The following is a 22,054-nucleotide window of genomic DNA, read 5'->3' as shown; positions in this document are numbered from 1 at the left end:
ATAATATAAGGCAACGAAAAGTAAAGGCCCTTCTTCTAAGAGGGTCGATGACCAGGAAACCAACAGGGTAGGGAGGGGAATGTCAAGCTTCATCAGAACCCTTCCCCATTGTGAAATCCCTGTGCTCAGCAAACTTCTCTTTTCTTATTTTGCAATGGCTTGTCCATACTGGAAAACCACAGAACCTGCTCCCATTATTCTTGTGTCTCTCCAATTTTCTCCTTTCTGGACTCCAAAGTTCTAACATCCCTTTTCACACCAGGCCAGAAACAAACAACCACAAGCAACAAACTAAAACCTACTTTAAAAAACTCACTAGCTTCTTGGCTTTCCTTGGACCCAGCAGAGTTGGGGACGCATCTTGGGAGGTTGTGAATGTGGTTATCAGTCCCTCTCCCTGAGGTTCATCTGGTTTAACATTCTGTGTCTAGTTAATATCTGTGTCTCCCACGGCACGCTCTCCGATTGCGCAGATTTTCTTTGAGAATGCTAAAGTGATCTGATGAGGGCTCACTGGGGCGCAAGACGGAAGGAGCGAGGGGTGGTGGTCGCAGCAACGGGAGCAGGGTGGATACCACAGGGACTGGGGTAGGATTTGTCGGACACGGCCAGTTAAAGAGTTGAGGGGAGCATGGCGCCCCCTAGAGGGCGTGTGGATGAAAATGGTTAACGAGCCTCACGTGCTCTGCTCAACCAATGGAACAGTAGTAATCGCTTCCTCGGTTCCCCATGGAAACAGCCCGGCCCACTGACCCTCCCGCCCCATTGAGTCAAGCAATTTGGGCACCTTATTACGTGTTCAAACTGACAATCAAATACCTACGCGTTCTGATTGGACAGCTTGCATACACCAAGCAAGCTCATACACTGATTGGTCAGTAGGGTAGTGCTGGCACTTGGTGGCCCAATGATCCATGCCTTGGGCGGGATTTCTTGTGGACGTAGGACCAATCAGCGGCGGCGTTGCTTTTGCGGCTCCACGTCTGCACCAGCTGCGGGTCAAGATGGAGGCGCTGATTTTGGTAGGAGCTGGAGGGGCAGCGGAGACGCTGCGGTGTCCGTAGGGGCCGGGAGTCAGGGTGCGGCCTGGCTGAGAGGGAGGAAAGGGAGACTTGCGGGCAGTTCTCGGGGAACGGAGGCTCGACCTCTTGTGGAGTGAGTGGGTGGCCTACTTCAGGAACTAAAGCCTCGAGTTGAGAGTAGGGAGCCGTGCCGGCGCGAAGGCGCAGAGTTAGTGGAAAGTTATGGGGAGTACCTGGAGACCGTAGGATACATGGAATTCTAGGCATACTGGGCTCGCTTCTTCAGCGTCCTCCTAATTCTTAGCATCTCCTCCTGATTTGAGTTTGCACAAATCTCCGAACTTGTTCCAAAATGTAAGACCAGGTGGCAGATGCTCTTGTCGCTTGTTGGTTGTCAGAATTTAACTCGTTCACCCCCTGTCACATTTCCTCGAAAGCCTTTTCTCTTGATACCGGTTTCCTGTTAATTCCTCGTATATGTGTTTGCCATGAGAAAGAATCAGTTTCACCAAAGTTCTGGAAGACTTTAGTCGAGTTGTCATAGATTGTGCAACACTATTTTCCAGACTCTATTCTTTTCTCCTTTTCCCTCCCTATTTAGATTTTAGGAGCTCGTTTAGGATCTGTTACGCTTCCCTCTTATGGAAGTGTGGAAACGTGGGTGGCTAAGCGTCCTGCTCCTTAGGCTCCCTGCAGCTTGTTAATGAATGCATTCCTTCATTGTGTTGAGTTCTAGACCTCTTTGCAGAGAAGATTTCTCTTTTTGTGTCTTTTCTCTGACCTAATCAAAGTACACATTTGGATCCTCAGCAGATAAACAAGCGGGTGACAGGTTCCAGTTCTCTTTCAAATGGCAGAGAGATAATTTCTTCTCCCCAAAGAGATTGGTCAGGTGTAGATAGATAGGAACCTTCAATTACAGGTCGTGTTTAGTATTAACCGTGTCCAGGCAGTTAGCCAGCGTTCTTAACAGGTGAATGGAGTAAGAGAGATGCTTGGGAAGCCGTTTCTTGGGAAGCATTTAGACAGCTTTGGATTGTCTCTGTAGGAGACATACCACTTTTGGTAGAGTGGAGGGTCGGTGAAAAGGGAACGACCCTCCTGTGGTGGGTTGACACTCTGGCTGCACTAGCTGGCTCAAACATCACAAAGGTGGGACAGGACCGGGCAATGTTCCCTTCTATTGCTGTGAGCCCAAGCTCACAACAACACTTACCAGGAAGCCTCCTTGGAGGTAAAGGAGGGAAGAAGATGGTAACTTGGAGAGGCTTTCCAACACAAGGTGTCTGGTCTTCTGCATAATGCCGAATTGAGGGAATTCTGGTGAAAACCTTTCTGCTTACCTCAGTTTCCTATTCCCACTTCCTCAGGGAAGTCCTGTTCCAACCCCTTTCTTCCTTATATTCCATGAAATATGCCAAGGTGCTGCATTCTTCATATCTCTGCTGAGTTGGTTAGGTTCCCTTGAACTTTGGTTTAAAAATGCTGTCGTGGTTGATTATGACTCACGGTGGCCTCGTGTGTGTTATATTAGATAATAACTCTTTATCATGAGGAACCTGTGTAATGGAGTTTGGGGAAATCAAAATATAGGGGAAGAGTTTGCTTAAGAGCGTACATTGTCAAAACTAGTATGAAATTCTTATTGCCTCAACCTCCTAGAGTAAATCATTCTCTGATTTGACTTTTCATCCTCAACAAAATTGTCCTTGCAACCCTCAAGTTAGAAAACTAGAGTTTTGGAGTACCAAAAGCAAACCAAGCTCACTGCCATCGAGTCAGTTCAACTCCTAGTAACTGCGCGGGTGCATTTCCAAGACTGTAATAACTTCTTTTTTGGGGGGGGGGGTAATAACGGCTTTTTTTTGAGGGGGGATAATAACTTCTTACAGTGGGGCTGGTGGTTTCAAACTGCAGACCTTGCAGTTGGCCTAACGCTTGTGTGGTGGGATATGATTGAGCTGCTAGCCACAAGGTCAGTGGTTTGAGCCCACCAGCCACTCTGTGGGAGAAAGATGAGGCAGTCTATTCTTGTTAAGATTGAAAGTCTAGGAAGCTCAGAGGGGCAGTTGTCCTTTGTCCTATGGGGTCACTATTGAGTCTGTGAACTGACTTGATTTTAGGAATTTTTAGGATATTCATAAGCATTAAGCGTAATTTCCTATACTGAGTCTTAAGGATGGCATATGTATTTTTCTTCCTCTGGGTTAGTGCTTCCCAACATTGTTTTGTTCTTTACAGTTTAATTTATTTTGGTCTCCCATTTGAAAGTGAATACTTTCCCCCATCATTCCAACTTTTTTCACTGGGGTCTCATGAGAGAATTAAGCCCTGAAGCCCTAAAGGGATTTATTGTGAAAGGATTCAGTTTCTTTTTCTGCATTCAAGATGGCATTAGCCATCCATGGGAGGAATTTTAAGAAAAGTCATTTAGATAATTTTCTGTTTTCTTTGCTTCAGATGAACTCTGGCTGAGAACCAAAACTCACTGCCATTGAGTCAGTACCAACTAACAATGGCCCTTCAGGACAGGTTAGAACTGCCCCTGTGGGTTTTCAAGGCTGTAACTCTTTTTCTTTCTTAACTGTAACTCTTTATAGAAGTAGAAAGTCCTGTCTTTCTCTCCAGGAGCAGCGGCTGGTGGTTTCTAACTGCTGACTTTGCGGATGGCAGCTCAATTCATAACCACTAGCCACCAGGGCTCCTGAGCGTCAGGTGATATTTCCTAAATCTGTTTCTCTCTTAACTACCCTCATGTTACTGTCTCACCAAATTTAGTTCCAGTCTATTTATTTATTTATTTATTTTAAAACATTTTAGGGGCTCATACAACTCTTATCACAATCCATACATATACATACATCAATTGTGTAAAGCACATCTGTACATTCTTTGCCCTAATCATTTTCTTTTTTTACATTTTATTAGGGGCTCATACAGTTCCAGTTTATTACAGACCTCCCTTCCACTGCTCCTTTGATCTCATCCCCTCCTCTGTGGACTCAGTGTCATCTGATTCTTTGGGGGTCATCTTGATTGTGAAAAGAATGAGGAATCTCTGGATCTCGCTTTAATCTCTACTGAGAATGGTCTTTAACAAACCACTCCATGGAGTGGGCAGATTCCTAACCAAATTCCTTTGGGAAGCCTCATTTCACATTGCATTTCCTCACTTCTCCAAGGCACAGGGAATTATTGATCACAATTTAGTCTCACTATGGACATTTCAAAATATGAAAACATTTCTTTCATTTGAGTGTATTCGAAGGGGTCACGTTTCTTTCTTGAGTTCTGTAATCCGGGCCTCCCTTGCAGACTGACCTTCAGAGACTTTTTATCTTGCTTAGCTCTGTGTTTAAGAATAGTGCTTTCAGGCCTCAGCTTCCTCTCTCAGGCTGTTTCTGCTGGCTTTTCCTTTTTCATCTGTGAACGGAGAAGGATCGCAGGATGGTCACTGTTCTCCATGAATAACCCTGGAATCTTCAGGATGAGTGATGTGTGCCCTTCCTCCTCTACCTGGTTTCCTCAAGACTGGCTTAGTCTGGCAATCTGGATCCTTAAGCCTTTCCACGTAGGTTTTCTTTTTCCTGTTGATCTGAATAAGGAGCCCCGGTGGTGCAGTGGTTAAATGCTCCACAGATAACCAAAGGTCCATAGTTCAAGGTCACCAGCTGCAGTCTGCAGGAGAAAAGCACGTGGTGATTGCCTCCTGTAAGAGTTACAGCGTAGGAAACGCATGGGGGCACTTGTACTCTGTCACGCTGGGCCCCTCTACCAAACTAAGTGCAGTTCCTCACGATACTGTGAGAATCCCCCTGTGCATGCTGCGTCCCATCCAGAATGCCCTTCCCCTCCGACTGCGGCACCCAGCAACAGCGAGGGCCCCCTCTGCAGTCTCTGTCTGTGCCCTTGTCCAGGCTTTCCACCCACTTGACTCAATTCTCTCCTCTCTTCCTAATGATATTTGTGCCGTATAACAGTAACCATTTCCAAAAGGTGCAGTCTCCTCCAAAACCAGGCCATCCAGAGTGCACAGGGTATGTGTATATACGAAGAAGGGACCGATACGGAATACATCAGCGACTCTTAAAGGTTGATGCTGCGCTGTGGCCTTTGCTTCCTGAATCATCTTAATGGGGCTTTTGTTAAATTCCTTTGGCACTAACAGTGAAGGTACTTGGCCTAAATGCCCCCTCCCCCTGCTCTCGGCAAAGGTATCAATTACATTAAGCCCCCAAAGCACTCCCATCTCCTTCCTGGCAGTCCCCTGTGCCCCTCTCCCAGCTGCGTCCTTGCCGGAGCCTGGCCCCTCCATTTCGCTAGGAGCAGCAATCTTGTTCCTGCACTGTGGAGATATATTTCTCAGCCAGGGCGCAAGCAGTGCCAGCGCTGCCCCCGGTGAGGTCCCTGGCAGCCATAAAAATTTTTATTGTGATTATGTTGGTGTCGGGGTGTCCATCTGGGTTATTGCACACCTAGTTTAATTGATTGAAGTTTAATTTATTGACACTTCAAATTAAATGATCAGAATAAACTGTGCTGTTACCCTGGCCGGCTTGTTTTAATGGTTGATTGCTGGAAGCAGACCTCGGCTTGAACTAAAACCCCCAAAGAGCAATTGATGCCGCTTCTAACTCTCCCCATGTCTTGCCCTCCAAGAAGACCTCGTTATAGATTTCCGACGTATTTATATATGTTTTTTCCCTCTCCTTCACAGTGGTGGGAAAGAGTTGGTCCCTGGCAAGGTATAAATTACATCGAAGGTCTAGGGGAGCTGTCACATGGTCAGAAAGAGGCGGAGGGGGCCTCCGTGTGAAGAAAGCCAGGCCCTGGAGACGTCAGGGCCTCCTTGCGAGGCAGAGGATGGATGCAGTTACCCAGATATATTTGAGGGAGCAGAATGGCTTTATGGCAGCTTGATGAAGGGTCTCTTCCATGTACTTGCTACTGTCTTTTACTTTGTCAATGTGACTTGGTTAGAGTCAAGATTAAACAAAAACAAATACAAACTCATTGCTATCGAATCGATTCTGGAAGCCCACAGTTCCAGAGTGTAACTCTTCATGGGAATGAAAAAGCCCCGTCTTTCTCCCTTGGAGCGGCTGGTGGTTTCGAATTGCTGACCTTGCAGTTAGTAGCCCAACTCATAACCACCACACGACCAGGGTGCCAGGAATCAGGTTAGTGAGAAGAAAACTAGTTGTGGAAAGAGGAACTTGAAGAGGCAAAGGCTAGAGCAGGAATAAAGATACAGTGCCTACCTAACTGCTTTTGCTAGAGCCATTGGGCAAGAGGCAGAACGCTGGAAGGGGGAGTCCATGCACATTGTAAGGTGCCTGCACCGGGGACGGCCCTCTTAATGAGAGCCTGCCCTACAATTGGCTTTCTTAGCTCCAGTTTTCCGGGGAGAAAATGCAACTTTATATTTCCGTAAAGAGTTATGGTCTTGGAAACCCACAGGGCCAGTGTTCCCCTGTCTTAAAGGGTCACTTTGAGTTGGGATTGACTCCCTGGCAGTGAGGTTGCGTTTCTCTTGCCCGTAGAATCTGTGGCCTTTATCACCTCTGCTGGTGCTTTGTCTCCTCTAACTGTTTCAGGAAACCCTAAGTGGGAAAATGTCATTAAATTTTTTTTTTTTATAAATACTTTGGGGGCGCTTAACATCTCTTGTCACAATCCATACATTCATCCAGTGTGTCAAGCACATTTGCACATATGCTGCCATCATCATTTTCAAAGCATTCTCTTCCCACTTGATTCCCTGAAATCAACTACCCATGTCTTGCCCCTCCCTCCCCTGCCTAATCTCCCTCATGAACCTTTGATAAGTTATAGATTATTATTTCCATATCTTACATCATCCTCCATCGCCCTTCACCCACTTTTCCGATATTTGTTCCCCTGGGAATGGGGTTCTAGATTGATCCTTGTGATCTGTTTCCCCTTTCTCACCCCACGATCCCCTAATCCTACTGGTATCTCTACTCTCATCATTGGCCCTGGGGGGTTTATGTATCCTGGAGTCCCTGTGGGGGGAAAAATTAGTTTTATTGAGCTATAATTGACACATCACACAATTCAATACTTAATCATGTTAAGAAGGCTTGTGCTATCATCACAATCAACTTCGGAACATTTTCTTCCTTTTTGCACCCATTAGTGTTGACAAAATCATTCCATTTTCCACACTTTCGCAGCCCCCTGGTATATGTTTCAGTCAAAGCCTATGTCTTCTGTGGCTTTTTTAATTTCCCCAGCATTATAGTAGATCAGTGGCTCTCAACCTTCCTAACGTCATGACCCTTTCATACAGTTTCTCATGTTGTGGTGACCCCCCAACCATAAAATCATTTTCGCTGCTACTTCATCACTGTCATTTTGCTACTGTTAGGAATCGGGCGACCCCTGTGAGAGGGTCCACAGGTTAAGAACCGCTGCAGTAGATCGCCTCACTCCCAGCCAGTGGTCTACCAGTTTTCTCCCATGTCCTTTCTCACGTCTTTCCCACTGCCTGATGTTCAGAGAGAGACTGACTGAAATCGAGGAGAGGGTAGCAATTCTCCCTCTGGAGTTGATTTGAGGGACAAATAGACTGAAAGATGAACAGAGAGCCTGTCGTTCAGACTCTCGGGGACTGGCTTTTTCTTTTCAGGGCCAAGGATTGGAGGAGGCATAAATCATGCTAAAAACATGATCAAGGACACATTCGAAGTGGATCTGGCCCAGCCGATCTGATTTTTCCCTTTGAAGAGTGGTATTTAAATATGAGCCCCTAGATTGCCAAATCTAGAGGCAGCAGGGGTCGCAGCCCTGTTTCCACATGCCCGTCCCTCTTCCCAGCAGTGCTGCCGTGTCCCTGCATTGGCCCGAGCTCTTTGCGCTTCCTTGATAGTTGAGCAGTTAGAGTCTGTGTAATCCCTGAGCTAGAAACTCTTCTTCGGTTGACAGCTTTCTGAGGCCTGAGACTTGGCATTCCTGAAGAGCGGGGGACCTGGTTGTCTGTGTTGCCCATCTCCACTGCCGCCAGATTTAGCCATTAAAAGCTGGAAGGGTGTGGTGCTGACCTTTGCTCCCTCTGCTGGCTGGGTTAGTTTTCTCAGGCCTAGTCCTTAATTGATGGAGGCCGCACACATCCCCGCTGAAGTCATTACTAGGTGTCAGGCAGCGGAGGGTGGGGGCGGGTGGGGTGATTTGTAAAAGTATCACTCATTTTCCTCCCTCTTTCCATACCATCTTATTATCTTCAGAGAGACTCAGATTTAATTCCAAGCCCAGGTCTTTGAACTCCCTGAAATCATAAAAAATTGTGAATGTATATTTGGGGGGAAACAAAGGTCCATAGATTTCCTCAGCTTGTCAGAGGGGTCTTCGGTAATGCAAAAAAGGTATTAACCTTAACCAACCTGGGCCAGGCCTCTCATTTCTCCGCGGGGAAGCCTAGTCCCAGAGAAAGGAGTTCATTAAACTTCAGTTAATGGCTGAGCCAAATGTCTTAGGAGTTCGGAGACATTTTCTTCAATTGCCGTATATATAATGAAAGAATTCTTGGTGACTGTTTTCCATGTGCTTTGTCTGTGTCAGGTAGGCTCTTCTGGGTGGCTCTTCTTGCTGTCAGTGCCTCCCAGCTGTTGGGCTTGTGTCAGCTGTGAGATGATGTTTCCTAGTGCCCATGGCTCCTGTTCTTTCTTTAGCTGTGTTTATTTGGTCTAAGCGAACCCTGGAGGTTGTGCGTGAAAATTACTCTTCTCCGTCAAAGACTAGCTAATTCTTTTCTTTTCATCTGAAGTCCCTAAGCTCCTGGCTGACAAATTGGAGCCCTCCCTCCCAGAGGGAGCGCTTCATGTTGAAAAAGTTGGCATCGAGTCAGGGAGCGAAATACCTGTGTATTTGGAGTTGGGAGTGATATCTAGGAATTTCTCCTTCTGTGTCTGAGCTGACCTAGTGCTACTTCATTCATAGCACTGAAGGAAGAGCATCTTGTCGTATTGCCAGGGTCGGCTTTAGCAGGAGGTCGTGAAGAACTCGGCCGGATCGGATCCTCACTTGCGGTTTTTTTTACTGTGCACATGAATGAGGGGACAGCGTCCTCTGCCTCCACACAGCCATCTACCACCAGTCCTTCTGAGGGAGAAAGACAAGACTTCTTACTCCTGGAAAGAATTACAGCCCCAGAAACCCACAGGGGCAGTGCTACCCTGCCTTATAGAAGCGGTTTCCGTCAGAATCGAGGCGATGGCAGTGAGTTTGGTTTTAGAGATGAATCAGAAGTAATGAGGTACAGCCCTCATGCATCATCTCTGCTAGTTTTCAATCACTGTCACCCCAGTCCTGTTCTGGTGACATAGCAAGGTCTTATCCCACAGTGGTGTCTTTCTATATATATATATATATATATATACATATATATATATATATGTATATATATATATATATATATATATACATATACATATATATATATATATATATATATATATATATATATATATATATAGAACAGACTTAATTCAGTACAGCTTTAGAGCCTTCCTCCACTACGTTGAGTTACAAGTTGCCCAGACAGAGAGCTTTTTCTCAGAGCTATCTTTAGTGTTTTGCTAAAAAGCCCATGGAAGCTGCAGGTCAGCTGGAAGGCCCACAGGGGGCAGCAAGAGGAGCTCTTCTTCCCCTTTAGTCGGGCTTGTGCTGGGAAATGCTGATGGGTGTCATCCGGCTTCAGAAGCCCCTGACTGAGATCACAGGCTCATTTTCTGTCGCCCAGTTGTTTCTTTCTGCAATGCTTTTGCTCTCCTGAGGAGAGTGCATTCTAGTTTGGCTTTATTAATAATAAAAAACATACATGAAAATCTATCAGAGCTACCCAGTCTTCCCTAAGCCACTCAGCCTGCACATCATTTCCAGGTACTGTTAGCCTTTGAGGTGAAGTTCTGTCATACACTCAGGCTGTGGCTCTGTGACAGTCAGTGCATCACAGAACTTTGTCTCGAAAGCTTTCTAGCAACTACCCTTTTGGAGGGCGGGAGGGAAGAAGAGACCTTTTAAAAACCCTTTGAACATGGCCCTAAACTTGTCCAGCCTCTCATATTACTGAGAGACCCTACACATTTTATGCCTTAATGCAATAAAGGTCAATCCTAGTCCATTGTCTTAGAAGCCCGTTTCTCAATAGCTAGCAGTTATTTATAAACTTGCCCTTTGCAAAAACTTAGAATAAAATTACATGATCATGTAATAGCTTCCAGGGCCTTTAAATTGGCCGGTTTTGTGGCCTGAGGGGAGCTTCTGGCTCTCCCCATTCCTGAGAGGTGGGATGCTGGCCGGCCTGCTGGCCGAGCTGGAACCAGCTGCAGTCAGGAGGTGGCAGGAGAAGCTGCTGGTTCCAGCCCGAGCTGAGGGAGGGAGTGTGAAAGGAGCGTTTCCATTCTCAGCTTTCGCTAGTGTGATCCTTGCTTTGGGAGTTCTTCTGGAGTACCTTCTTAGCCCTCATTGCGGAGTAAGTCCGATTTGAGCCTTTGACAGTGTCTTCCAAGGAGCCAGTGAAAAGAGGCAGGAGCAGAAGCCAAGGATCTGTCTCTCTTTGCTGGCCTGATTGTCTTAGGCATTCATATACTGTTGGCTATCAAGGACATGGTCTGATTCTCTCAGGTAGCTGTTGGCCACGAGGGTTTTTCATTTCTTTGGGTTCCCATTCCTTCTAGGGATGCCAGACTGGCTGTAGAAACCAGCTGTGTGTGCCAGGTCCAGTGCACACTTGAAATCACTGGACAGCTCTTTAAGGGTGCTGTGAGTGTGGGTAGAGGTACAGAGCCAATGAATTCCAAGTCCCTGTGGACCGCTGTTCTTCTATTAAGGAAATTTAATCCCATTGGTGTCTCCCTGGGGGTGAATTGAGGCTGTAGAACTGAGCCTGCTTTTGGGGGATGATCTTTCAGTGGGGAGGTCGGGGTCGGGACAGCTGCCTCTGTTTGAGACTGTTGAGCCGCTAGAAGACTTTCCTTAGCTACTCACAGAGTCTCTAGTTGAGCTTGGAGTCCTCAGGCCTTGAATATCCCAGAGAGTAACCCTTAGAGAGACCTTTACGGAGTGTCTGTCACAGGAGAGTCAAGGTTGGTAGCAATAGCATCTGTAACGGCCACCTCAGAAAACCCCACCTCAGCATGACGCGCACTGCCCCAAGACGTTTTTACTTTTGAATTTTTGTTTGAAAAAAATCGTGAGTTTAGTGGGAGAAAGATGAGGCTTTCTGCTCCCATAAATATTGCAGTCCCAGAAATCCCCGGGGCAGTTCTACCCTGTTGTACAGGGTCGTTATAAGTCAGAACCGATGATGGCAGTGAGTTGTTTGTTTTTTTTAGTATAAACAAAGCATTGAAAACAAACAGTGTTCTGGACATTTGGCATAAATCGGTGAACAGAACACAAGAATTGCTTCCCTCAAACTCAATCGGGGAGGCGTAAGTTCTCTCTAACCTGTGAAAAGAGTGGGTGCCTTCACTCCCATTCTTAACTGCTCCAGCTAGACTTCATTCCTGACACGGGGCCGTATTCTCGGCGCCCCGTTGGCAGAGATGGTCATTTCAAAGGCTGCAGTTTCAGGGATGATGATCCTCTCCTTGAGTTCTTTGTTGAGAAATATTGGAGAATGTGTTCAGCCTGGTGAGGACTGGGTTTCCCGATTAAGACCAGGGAAGAGGTAACAGAATCACAGCTTGTTCAAAGAACAGGAAGGGGTGTCAGTGGGGAGCAATGTTGGTCAGACAGGAATGTGAGTCTGGAAACTCCTCCATGCACATGCTTTTTTTGCCTCCTGGGTAGTGGATTTCCCTAGATGTTTCAGGGAGAGAGCATCTGATCGCAACATGTTTTGGAAAATTACATGCTTGCAAATGCAGAAGGGCAGTGTTTGCGTGTAGCCATCAAGGCTGAGGCTCCAATTCCTTCATGAGAATATTTGTCCTCAAAATTGGACTCTGGGAGTCAGAGAAAACTTGCCTCCTCACTCTCTCCAGGCCTCAGTGTTTTCTGACTCGATCCTCTTCTCACGACTTCTGAACCACCCCAGCGCTCAGTGTAGTTGGGGGTGTAGTAGGTGGTTTGGGATCCCAGAAGATGAATGTTTCACTGGACCGCGTGCAGGCTTGGGACTGGGGGGGTGGGGTGGGGTGGGGTGGGGTGTGTGTGTGTGTGTGTGGTGTGTGTGTGTCTGTGTATGTGTGTGTGCGTGTGCGTGTGCGCACGCACAGAGTCCCCTCAGCTCCGAGTCAGGCGGCTTAGGGAAAGCATGCTGTATACCTCTGCATTGCTGCTGCAGCAGCTCTGCGGAAATAGCCAAGTACTCGAGGGCGCTCAGCCTTGTTTTCAAATGGCCTTGTGCAGTGCTTATTAATTAATCTTGTCACATTCCCTACTCACTTGGGCTTGGGAGCCCAAGGAGGGTCATTTGGAAAAACGGTAGGCCCCATCTTGATTGTGCCCTCCATGAGTGCGGTGCAGATGAACGGTTTCTCAGATGTTGCTTGGAGACCTTTGTTCAGCTGCTGTTTCCCTCCAGCTCACTCACCACTTGGTCGTTCTCAGAGGGAAATGTCTAATCCCATCGGGTTGGGGTAGGGGATCTACAGAAGCCCCATCGTGTACCCTTGTAACCCAGTGGGACCAAGGGGAAGGGATCTGGTGTTTCACTGGTGGTGGCAGCTTTCCGGACTGAAGATGTGTTCATGTCTCTTTAGGAACCCTCCCTGTACACTGTCAAAGCCATCCTGATCCTGGACAACGATGGAGACCGACTCTTTGCAAAGGTAAGATGCCCTTTTTGAGCGAGCTTTGGAACAGGGCCTCAACTTATCTCGAGGTTTGAATCTTAGGATTGACTCTCTTGATTCATATTTCTTGCTATTATAATTTCAACAGGTTTTCCATCTTACCTTGACCATCCAGATAGAATCTGAGCTGCTTCTGTTTCTTAGGTACCCATCCATCTTCCCTACGTGCTGTCTTTGACCGTGGTGGCGTCCTTTGCTATCTGTAGGAGATCAGGGAAGAGCTTCAGAGACTTGGGTTTCTGAACAGAGCAGAGGCTAGACCTGAGAAGCCATCTTCACCTGCCCGTCCTTCCTGTTGCCTTTCCTCTGACCTTGTCATCCTGCCTGGGTTTTTCTAAGAAACTCTTGGAAGTCCAAGGTGCCAGCCAGGAGTCTGTAGTCACCATCTCGCTTGTTTTGTCTTGGCTTTCCAGGGTGATGTTTCTAAGTTCAGGTCTATTGAGAAAGGAGAAAGGACACCCCTCTCGCCTCCCTCCGTATTCTCCCCCTCCTGTAGAAATTTCTTCTGTCCCTAGTGTATTAACTCTGGGCGCACACAGCATAAATCAATCAGCAGGTAGAGATTAGTTTAGAATTCACCAGCTGTTCCTTCCTGTAATTGGATGTAACTATGCAGGACACCTTTTGAAACAGTTATCCAGTTACTAAATGCCAGACCTGTCATAGGTCTTCAGCTGACTGCGACGGATTAGCCCCTAAAGAGCAGAACGATTTAGCAGCCTGCATCTCCTCCCCCTTGCCAGGGAGAGCTTGGGAGCGGGCTCAGTGGCATGCTGGAGTGCCGCCTGCTGCTTTCCGTTTGTCCACGGGAGAGCAGCGGGCAGGGTTTTGCCACCTCTCTCCGTTCCTCGGCTTCCTGCAGGAAGTGGGAGTTGGACAGAGCGGCTAGTGCCTTTGGGGTTCTTTGGCACTGCTCCCCGACCCAGGGTTGCTTCTAGGAAGCACTCACGGAGCGAGGGCCCCCGGGGAACACTGCTCGAATGTCGATGGGAACAGAGCCTGCTTTGTAAGGCGCGCAGGCCGCAGGCCTTCACCCAGTGCTGGGGATGTTAACTCAGGGACCTTTCTTCGTTTCTTTTTTGGCGTCAGATTACTCACTGCCCATCCCCTGCCCCTGCAGCCCTTCTTTCTCCGTGTGCATATTTATCCTTTGCCCTGTGCCTTGAAGGAGAGAAACCCCAAGATCCCAGGACGAAACACAGTCACCAATCATTCCGGGCTCACGCTCTAATGTCGTCGTCTCCCTCCCCCCCCCCCCCTCTCCTTTCCCTCTGACCAGTACTATGATGACACCTACCCCAGTGTCAAGGAGCAGAAGGCCTTCGAGAAGAACATTTTCAACAAGACTCATCGGACTGACAGTAGGTCATTTTCCTTTCCCTACCCCTGGTGTCAGGGGGACCATGGTGGGAAGGGGGTGGCGACAAGATGACGAAGAGAGGCTAGAATGACTCTGCCGCCTCCTCCTCCTCCTCCTCTCCTTCTTCTTTGCTCCCCTCCTCCTCTCATATAATAAACTCTTCAGAAATGTAATGGGGAGGTGAGTGTACCTCACGCGGGAATACCGTGCTGGAAGGTTGGCTGTTAGCTACCTGTCTAGTCCTTGGATTTATGAGCCTCCCTTGACAAATTTAACTGCAGCTCTGCTTATTGTACCGCATCCATTAGGGCAGGTAAATGGAAGTCTGTAAAGGTGACCGCGCCGCAGTTTCACCTCCGAAAGATCGACTAGTATCCTGTCTCATACACAAGGAGGCAAATAAGGGATAGTCGGGGAATAGAGGAGAACATGCATTCAGACTCCCCCCAAGTGTATGTTTCTCCTTTGCTAAACTTATACAACACAAAACAAGCCTACTTTGGGGCCATGGGAGCGGGCATGGGTCATTTTGGCCTGTTAACTCCGCCTCCCTCGAATAGCTGACTACTCCGTTCATGGTGAGTCTTTTCTCCCACCTTCTTATTTCAGGCCACTCACTGTTTCCCCATCTCCCCAGGTGAAATTGCCCTCCTGGAAGGCCTGACAGTGGTTTATAAAAGCAGTATTGATCTCTATTTCTATGTGATTGGCAGCTCCTATGAAAACGAGGTAAGCATGCCCACCTTGGATCACACTTCCTACGCCACAAACACCAGGTCCTAGGAATGAACGCCTTGTCCCTCTGACTTCTGGTGACCCTGCCAGCTTCACAAGCATGGCCCTGCCATTGAACCGCCTCGAAAAGAAGATTTCCTAGGTTGATCATTTATCTCCGAGTAGGAGATAAAATGATGCGCGTTTCAGTACATGCTAACGTGTAAGACCCATGTCTTGGGTAGTGTTTTAAGGTGGATTTCTGAGAGAGGGTCACGGCTGCGCGGGTAGTTCTTGCTTTGAAGGGTTCCTGCCTGGCCAGCCTTGAGTCGGTTAGCCAGCCCCCCCACACCCCCGGTTATGGTGAAGCCAGACTTTCTGAATGAGCCACTTGGGAAGGCTGTGGGCATGGTCCTCACCTACATTCCTGTGTGCATGGAAAGCTACTTGCCATGGATCTACATGGTAAATGGTAGCGATCGCTGGGAGAGTAGAGAAGTGAAAATGAACATTTCTATCTCCAGGTAATTTGAAGCAAAAGGGGAAATTTGAGGGAACCAATGCTGCAGGGAACTTGTAAATACATGTTTCTTTAAGCCTTGCCATATTGCTGTGCATTATGTCTGAGTCCTTTGACAGTGAGGAACCATTGCTGAATCACTTGTGTTTGACCGTTAGTGAAATATAAAAGTGGTGATTTCATGTGGTTCAGCCTAGTAACTTTCACAGGGTCACATATCTAGAAAATGGATTTGTCTGACTCTAGAGCTCATGCATTTTCCTCTCATTCTGCTGCCTCCCTTTGACCTCAGCTTATTGCTTGATCAGTGATAGCTCTCCCTAAGACACCAGGCAACACCTGTGTCGTTGGTAAAGCCACTCGGAGGTTCTGTTAGAACATCCCTCCAGCAGAAAGAGACCTCATGTTTGGGTCTCACGTAGCCGAGGTAACTAATGCGAGAAACCACAGGCCCAGTCTTGCTCTCCCTTCCACCTTAGGCGTTTGGGTCTTTGTGAAAGTCTGCACTTTGATGCTTAACAAATTAGAGGGTTTTGCGTTCCGGTAGTTTTCGTTCTCGTCCTTGAACCTTACCGTCTGTTTCTGTGTGTCTCCCAACAGCTGATGCTCATGACTGTTCTGAACTGTCTCTTCGACTCCTTGAGCCAGATGCTGAGGTGAGCAGGCCATTCTTTGATGTTGTTTTGGGAGATAAAGTAACGGGGACTTAGGGATTTGTAGATCAGTAGAAGCTTCCAGAGTTGGGCCTATTACTTCAGTGTTATTCATACTGACAGGAAGAGCTAGATAGAAACCATATCCTCTCCATGGAAGTGATTCTCCTACCGTGGACGGTGATGCGATAAGACGGAGTACAATCTTCACTTCTGTGTCAGCTCTTGCATTCCCTAGTAGCTCTGGTCTCTGTCAGAGTCTTAAGAACCTTCTGGGTGCTTGCTTGGGCTTCATTCTTTACATAAAAGCAAACAAAAACTGCCATCAAGTTAATTCCAACTTCTAGTGACCTTATAGGACAGATTAGAGCTGCTTCTTAGTGTTTTTGAGGCTGTAACTCTTCCTTCCCCTTAGCGCTCAGGCAGCCTCATTTTCTCTCGCTGAGTAGCTGGGGAGTTTGAACCACTGACCTTGCAGTTAGCAGCCCTATGCCTAACCCACAGGGCCACCAGGGCTCTTAATTACTTACTTTAGAGTAGGGCAAGTGCAAGCATTGGCCATGTCCCAGAGGAAACCTGAAGCAACACTCTGAACTTTTTACTTTTAGCCCTTAATTTTTCCCTTCTGTGGAAGAGGACCCTCTCTTTCATCCCCCACCCGCCCCCTGGTCCTCAAGGACATGGGCAGTAGAAGAGATATAAAGGATTCTTTTCTTGAAAGCATCCACGGGTCTGAACTTCATTTCCCCAGCAGCTCCCAAGTGAACCCAGTACAGACAGCCATCGGAGCAGAGCAGCAGGCGCGCTCAGCCCTACAAAATCAGCAGGGCGAGTGGCTCAGATTTCCTCAGGAAGGGTGATTTATTTCTTAGCCAGGTGAATGCGTAGACTTCGTTTCGGGTGATCTAGTAAAGAAGTCAAACTGACGGATGTGACTGGCCACATGCACCAACCACCAACCACCGGCTTTGGGGCTGGTGGATGAGAGGAGGCCCCTAATCATTCTCTTCAGTCCCTGGGTTGGGTGTGAGGGGGAGGGGACTGAGGGGAGGGAGAGAGACTTAGGTTTGTCAGTGCTTGGTGCAAAGAGTTTACCCTCAGGCCTTTCCCTACCTCTCCCACGGCCTCCAGATTGCGGTTTAGCTTTGTGTATTTTCCACCCATTTCCACCCACGGATGTCAGTGTTTATGAGCAGTTTCGGGCGCAGCATTGTGACAGGCAGGAAAGAAAAACTAGCTCTTGGTAATCAACCCTGAAATCGTCAGATATTGGCTGTATTTTAAAAATATGTACCTGGTCCTTACTCAGCAAGTAAGATTAGGACGGGATTTAGAGTGGATTGGGGGCGAAGTTCCTCTTCAGTTGTTTTACTCCTTTGTCTGTGTGGTTGGTGCAGACATTGATTGGTCTAGTTTGGGACCCCCAGCTCAGACAATGTCCTAGGTTTCTTACACTTACAGGCTGGTTTTTCTCTTTTCTTTTGGGGGTCAGGAAAAATGTAGAAAAGCGAGCTCTCCTGGAGAACATGGAAGGGCTTTTCTTGGCTGTGGATGAAATCGTGGATGGAGGGTGAGTTCTGTGCCCCAGCTGAACCTCCTGGGGCCTGAGGTTAGGCAATGGGTGACTGCCCCTATCTTACTGCATGTGGGCCGAGTGGCCAGAGGTCCTTCAGTCAGTTGATCCTTCAGGAAGAGTGAACAGTGATCTCTTTTCCGTCTCTGTAGGGTGATCCTAGAGAGTGATCCTCAGCAAGTTGTGCACCGGGTGGCATTAAGGGTAAGTAGGCGTGTGCTCCCTGTATCCTTCCATCTACTCGCAGACGCCTTCCAGGGCCACACCTGCTGAGTGATTTCTTACGTAAATGCATCTGAGGGTCAGGGGTCTTTGAATACGACCTCCTTCCCCTTTCAGATTCTCATCCCAAAGAAGGGAAGCAAAATGAACCAATTTCTGCACCTGTCACCACGGTGCCTAACATCTCTTAAAGTTTTTACACAAACTGGACATAATATATACTCAATGAGTTAAAGAAAGAAACTTTCTGAGGGAACTTGAGGTAGGTTTATTCTTTTTGGTGTGGATCCCAATCATCTGAGGCAGACAAGTGGCTTCCTTCCTTACCTGTTACAGCTGTATGTCCTTGAGATTATCAGAGACAACTTCTTGGTCAGTCCCTTTGGGTCAGAGTCAGGGAAGGAAAGGCCTGTTGAGTTAGCCACAGAAGGCCCCCTCCAGGCCTGTTGGGAGATGATGGGGTTGCAGAAGGGTTCTCTAGAAATGGCGAGGGGTGGTTGTAGAGATGCCTGAGCACAGCAGCTCTCCCCATTCATAGATGTCCCGGCTCTGACCTCCACCGAGTGAAGGCTGACAGTGCCGGATAATGGGAAATCTTCTCCCTTAACTGCCGGGGGCTCCATTTGCATAGTTTAATCTTCTCCTCTAACATATGTCTCTATGTGGCAAGAGAGAGGGGCCCCCCCACCAGCCCCCCTTCCCCTTCTCAGGCTGCTGTTGCAGCAGTTTATTTCTTCAAATTAACATGCTGTCGTTACCCATCAGGCCTTGCGGGATCCATTAAACTACCCCTGGCTCCCCCTCATCCTTTCCCTAGCCATATTGATATTCAGAGACAGTCTTCTCCGACTAGGGAATCAGGGCCTCCACCCTTCAGTTGAGGGAGTTGAAGATCAAATAACTTGCTGATGACTTGGACAGGGATACATCTTTTAAGTCCTCCTACCTTAAAACAGAGGAATGGATGAAATGGCCCTGTTTGGGGCTCACAGATCCTTAGCCCAAGTGAAATTTTGACTGTATCATGGTGATTTGTCCTTCCAGGGTAGGACATAATTGTAGGGCCTCTGCCCTTTGCTTTAGTCTAAAGAAACCTCTTCCTTCTCCACTCCCCAACACCAATGAGGTCTTCCTCCAGTTTTCCCCTTGGCTGAATGCCTGCCTGTCTCTCTGTGTCGCAGGGTGAAGATGTGCCCCTGACGGAGCAGACAGTATCTCAGGTATGACCCTCTCCCCTGGCCTGGGCCGCCCAGATGGTTGAATGGCACTAGATACTAGAAGACACATCCTCCTAGGCTCCTTCCTCTTCTTTTTTTTTTCTTCTCTTTCTTAATCCAGAGAACTGGGACACATGCAGTTAACTGCTTCCTCCCCTACCCCCAACTCCTATCCCAGTTCCCCCTGAGCGTGGCTGCCAGCCTTGCTCTACCCTTCAAACCCTCCCTGCTGCCTGCTGCCTCACTCAGTGATTTATTCCCCAGCAGAGGCTTGCCTTAAGCAGATGGTCTGTGCGCACACACACTCCTGCGCACGCGCTTGTGCGCTTTCTCTCTCATTATTCAAATGAGGGCCAGGCTGGAAATGCATATTCCAGGATATGCAGGCCTTGCAGATCCATCCTGCTACCTTGACTGCTATAGATTGTCTACCTGCGTGGGGTGGGGCAAGGGCAGGATGCAGCTTTCTCCCCCCTGGGCAGTCTCGCCCAGAAGCCCATCTGGATGCGCTACCACTGCCCTCCTCTGACGTTTGTCTCGTAACCCCCACTTCGTCTGTTTTCCTTTTTTCCTCCCAGTGTGCCTTCTTACCTCCTTCTCTCTTCGTTCTCCCAGTGGATTTCAAATTTTATTTTTCTAGTCGGGGATTTCCTAAATTGATAACCCTCTCGGGGCCTAGAGAGCTGCTTCCCATTCCTCTATCCTTGTGGGTTTTCTATCCCCATCTAAGGATAGGGAAGGCAAGTGTGGGAAGGGAATCCCATTCTCACCCCACACTCCTCCCCCCAGCCTTCCCCACAGCCCCTTTTGTCTCCATAGGTGCTGCAGTCAGCCAAAGAACAGATCAAGTGGTCACTGCTTCGGTGAAGACCCCGCTGTTCCTGGCTCACCTCCCTGCAAACATCGCATGTCTACTGTGACTTCTCACCTAGGCCCCAGAACTGACTCTCTCAGGGTCATCTTGGGGAACCCAGGGGTCCTTAAAACTCCATGCTATTTGTGATTGTGCCCCTTGCTCACACACTCGCTCTCTCTCTCCCTGTTTTGTCTGGGAGTAAAGCTCCATTAGATTCAGACACAGGACGAGGGAAACACCGTCTTTCTAGGCTGCATTATACTCCCGTTCCTCCTGTCCTTTCGCCCCAACGCTGTGCCCTTTGCTGCAGCCCCACTTCAGATCAAAGCAGGAGAAGGCATGTGCTGTTTCCCTCCCTGGCCCGGCCTTCAGCCAGCAGCCATATGTCCAGCAAGCGGAGGGAGAGAGACTTCTTCCCTGTGGAATGATGACCTGGCCGAGAGTCCAGAATGAGTGGAGGGCGGGGAGAGGTGCACGCAGCTTCGTCCCCCATACTGGCTTCAGCATTTTCTCCCATGCCTTCTTATTGTCCTGTCTGCCAGTCTTGGAAACGAGATCGAGAACAACTTATAGGGCGGACACAGTAGAGGAAATCGTGACTTAAATTTCAGTGGATAGAGCTTATAAAATCTCTATTTCAGTCACAGCCGCACACTGTAGCCTCAACACTGCGATGGTCTGTGAATGTGCGTGTGGGAGTGTCCATCTCTGCGTCCACTACCCTCGCTATCCACCTTCACCACCGGGGTCTTCTCCTGGCTCGTCCTCTTGGTGCCCTGGAGCAAGGCCACTCTCGGGACGGAACCTCCATTCTAGTCTTGGGAAGAACTCTGCTCCGAACTGGGGAGGGGACAGAATTTATGACTTGAATCTCCGGGCTCAGCACCTCCTAGTCTCCCCCACATGCATGTCCCTCCTCTGCCTAAGTCTGCTTAACCCTCTCCTCTCTACCTTTGCTTTGCTGCACATCCAAGGATCTGGACACTTCTCTGACGCAGGTTGGCGAGAGGTGTCTCTTCATGAAGCTGTTGGGGTTTGATTTCCCTAAGAAGATGGAACCACCCACCCTTGGGTCTAATTTTCTCCACTGAAAACTTTCTCCCCACCAAAAAAAAAAACCAACTTTTTGAGACTTCTGGGTTCTCTCCTACTCACTAACTGCCAGTTCTTCTAGACGAAAGTGGGCAGGTAACTGGGCATACTTGTGTAAGAAACGCATGGAGTCGGGAGATAGCCACCTTCATACTCCGTGTCCAGAGGAATAAAGCAGGTTTCTTTTTCCAAACTGCCTTTGTGTGATGTTTCTGCTCCTCTCGTTTTGGCAGCGGCTCCCATTCCTCCAGCCCCCCTCACTCCCCATCTTATAATATTTCTTCCCTTCTACCTCCGAGACTCCCTCAGCATCCCCTCCCCATCCCTAATTTACGGGACTGTTTGCCTCCTTGGCATCTCTCCGTCCCCTTGCCTGGAAATTGGCGCCAGGGGTAGGGTGGGGATGGTGTTTTCTCAGTGGGAGTCCCAGGGAACTGAGTTCTCCCCCCCACCCCCACCACCCCCAAAGCCAGCTGCCTGCTCCCGCCTCAGCCATTAGTAACCCTGAGCCTCGCACCTGCGTGGGGGCTCTCCTCCAGCCCCGCTCTCCTCCATCCCCGCTCCCTTCCTGCGCCTCCCACTCCTGCTCTGAAATGGCGCTGAGCGGGTTATTTATCTGAGCCAGCGCCGCTCCAGAAGGTCAGGACGGTGGTGTAAATAACCTCTTCTCGCCATTTCCCCGTCCCTCCAGAGCCTGCTCCCCTCCCCCTCCTCCACCTTTATTCGCACAAATGAATGTGGCTGGGCTGCCGCAGAGCCTGGCCCTGCATCTTAATGGGGCGGTGAGCTCACAAGATGGATTTAGCTGGGGGTTTTATGGTTGCCGCGGCGACAAGAGAATGCTTTGGTTTTCTTTCCCCCTTCCTCTGCAGGATTTGGGGGTGGGGGGAGCAGTGTGGAGAGCACTCCTCTCCAGTGATTTGAAGGGTCTCCTCAGTCACCTCTAGCATCAGAAGGTGGGCCTGCAGAGCCAGGATTAAGCAAGAGCATGAATTAGGGCTTC

The 22,054-nt window shown here is 48.6% G+C and overlaps 1 protein-coding gene across 1 annotated transcript; it reads left to right on the top strand.

Moving 5' to 3' along the window:
- The first annotated feature begins 930 nt into the window (after window positions 1-930).
- COPZ1 (coat protein complex I subunit zeta 1) lies at window positions 931-21,244 on the top strand. Its single transcript, XM_075551543.1, has 9 exons — window positions 931-1,022; window positions 12,752-12,820; window positions 14,124-14,205; window positions 14,842-14,933; window positions 16,039-16,094; window positions 17,584-17,661; window positions 17,817-17,868; window positions 19,068-19,106; window positions 19,923-21,244. The coding sequence occupies exons 1-9, from the start codon at window positions 1,005-1,007 to the stop codon at window positions 19,968-19,970; spliced, it is 534 nt and encodes a 177-aa protein (XP_075407658.1). The 5' UTR covers window positions 931-1,004; the 3' UTR covers window positions 19,971-21,244.
- Window positions 21,245-22,054: the final 810 nt, after the last annotated feature.

This window comes from Tenrec ecaudatus, chromosome 6, assembly GCF_050624435.1.
Source record: "Tenrec ecaudatus isolate mTenEca1 chromosome 6, mTenEca1.hap1, whole genome shotgun sequence".
NCBI lineage: Eukaryota > Metazoa > Chordata > Mammalia > Afrosoricida > Tenrecidae > Tenrec > Tenrec ecaudatus.
This window is presented reverse-complemented; position numbering and strand designations above follow the sequence as displayed.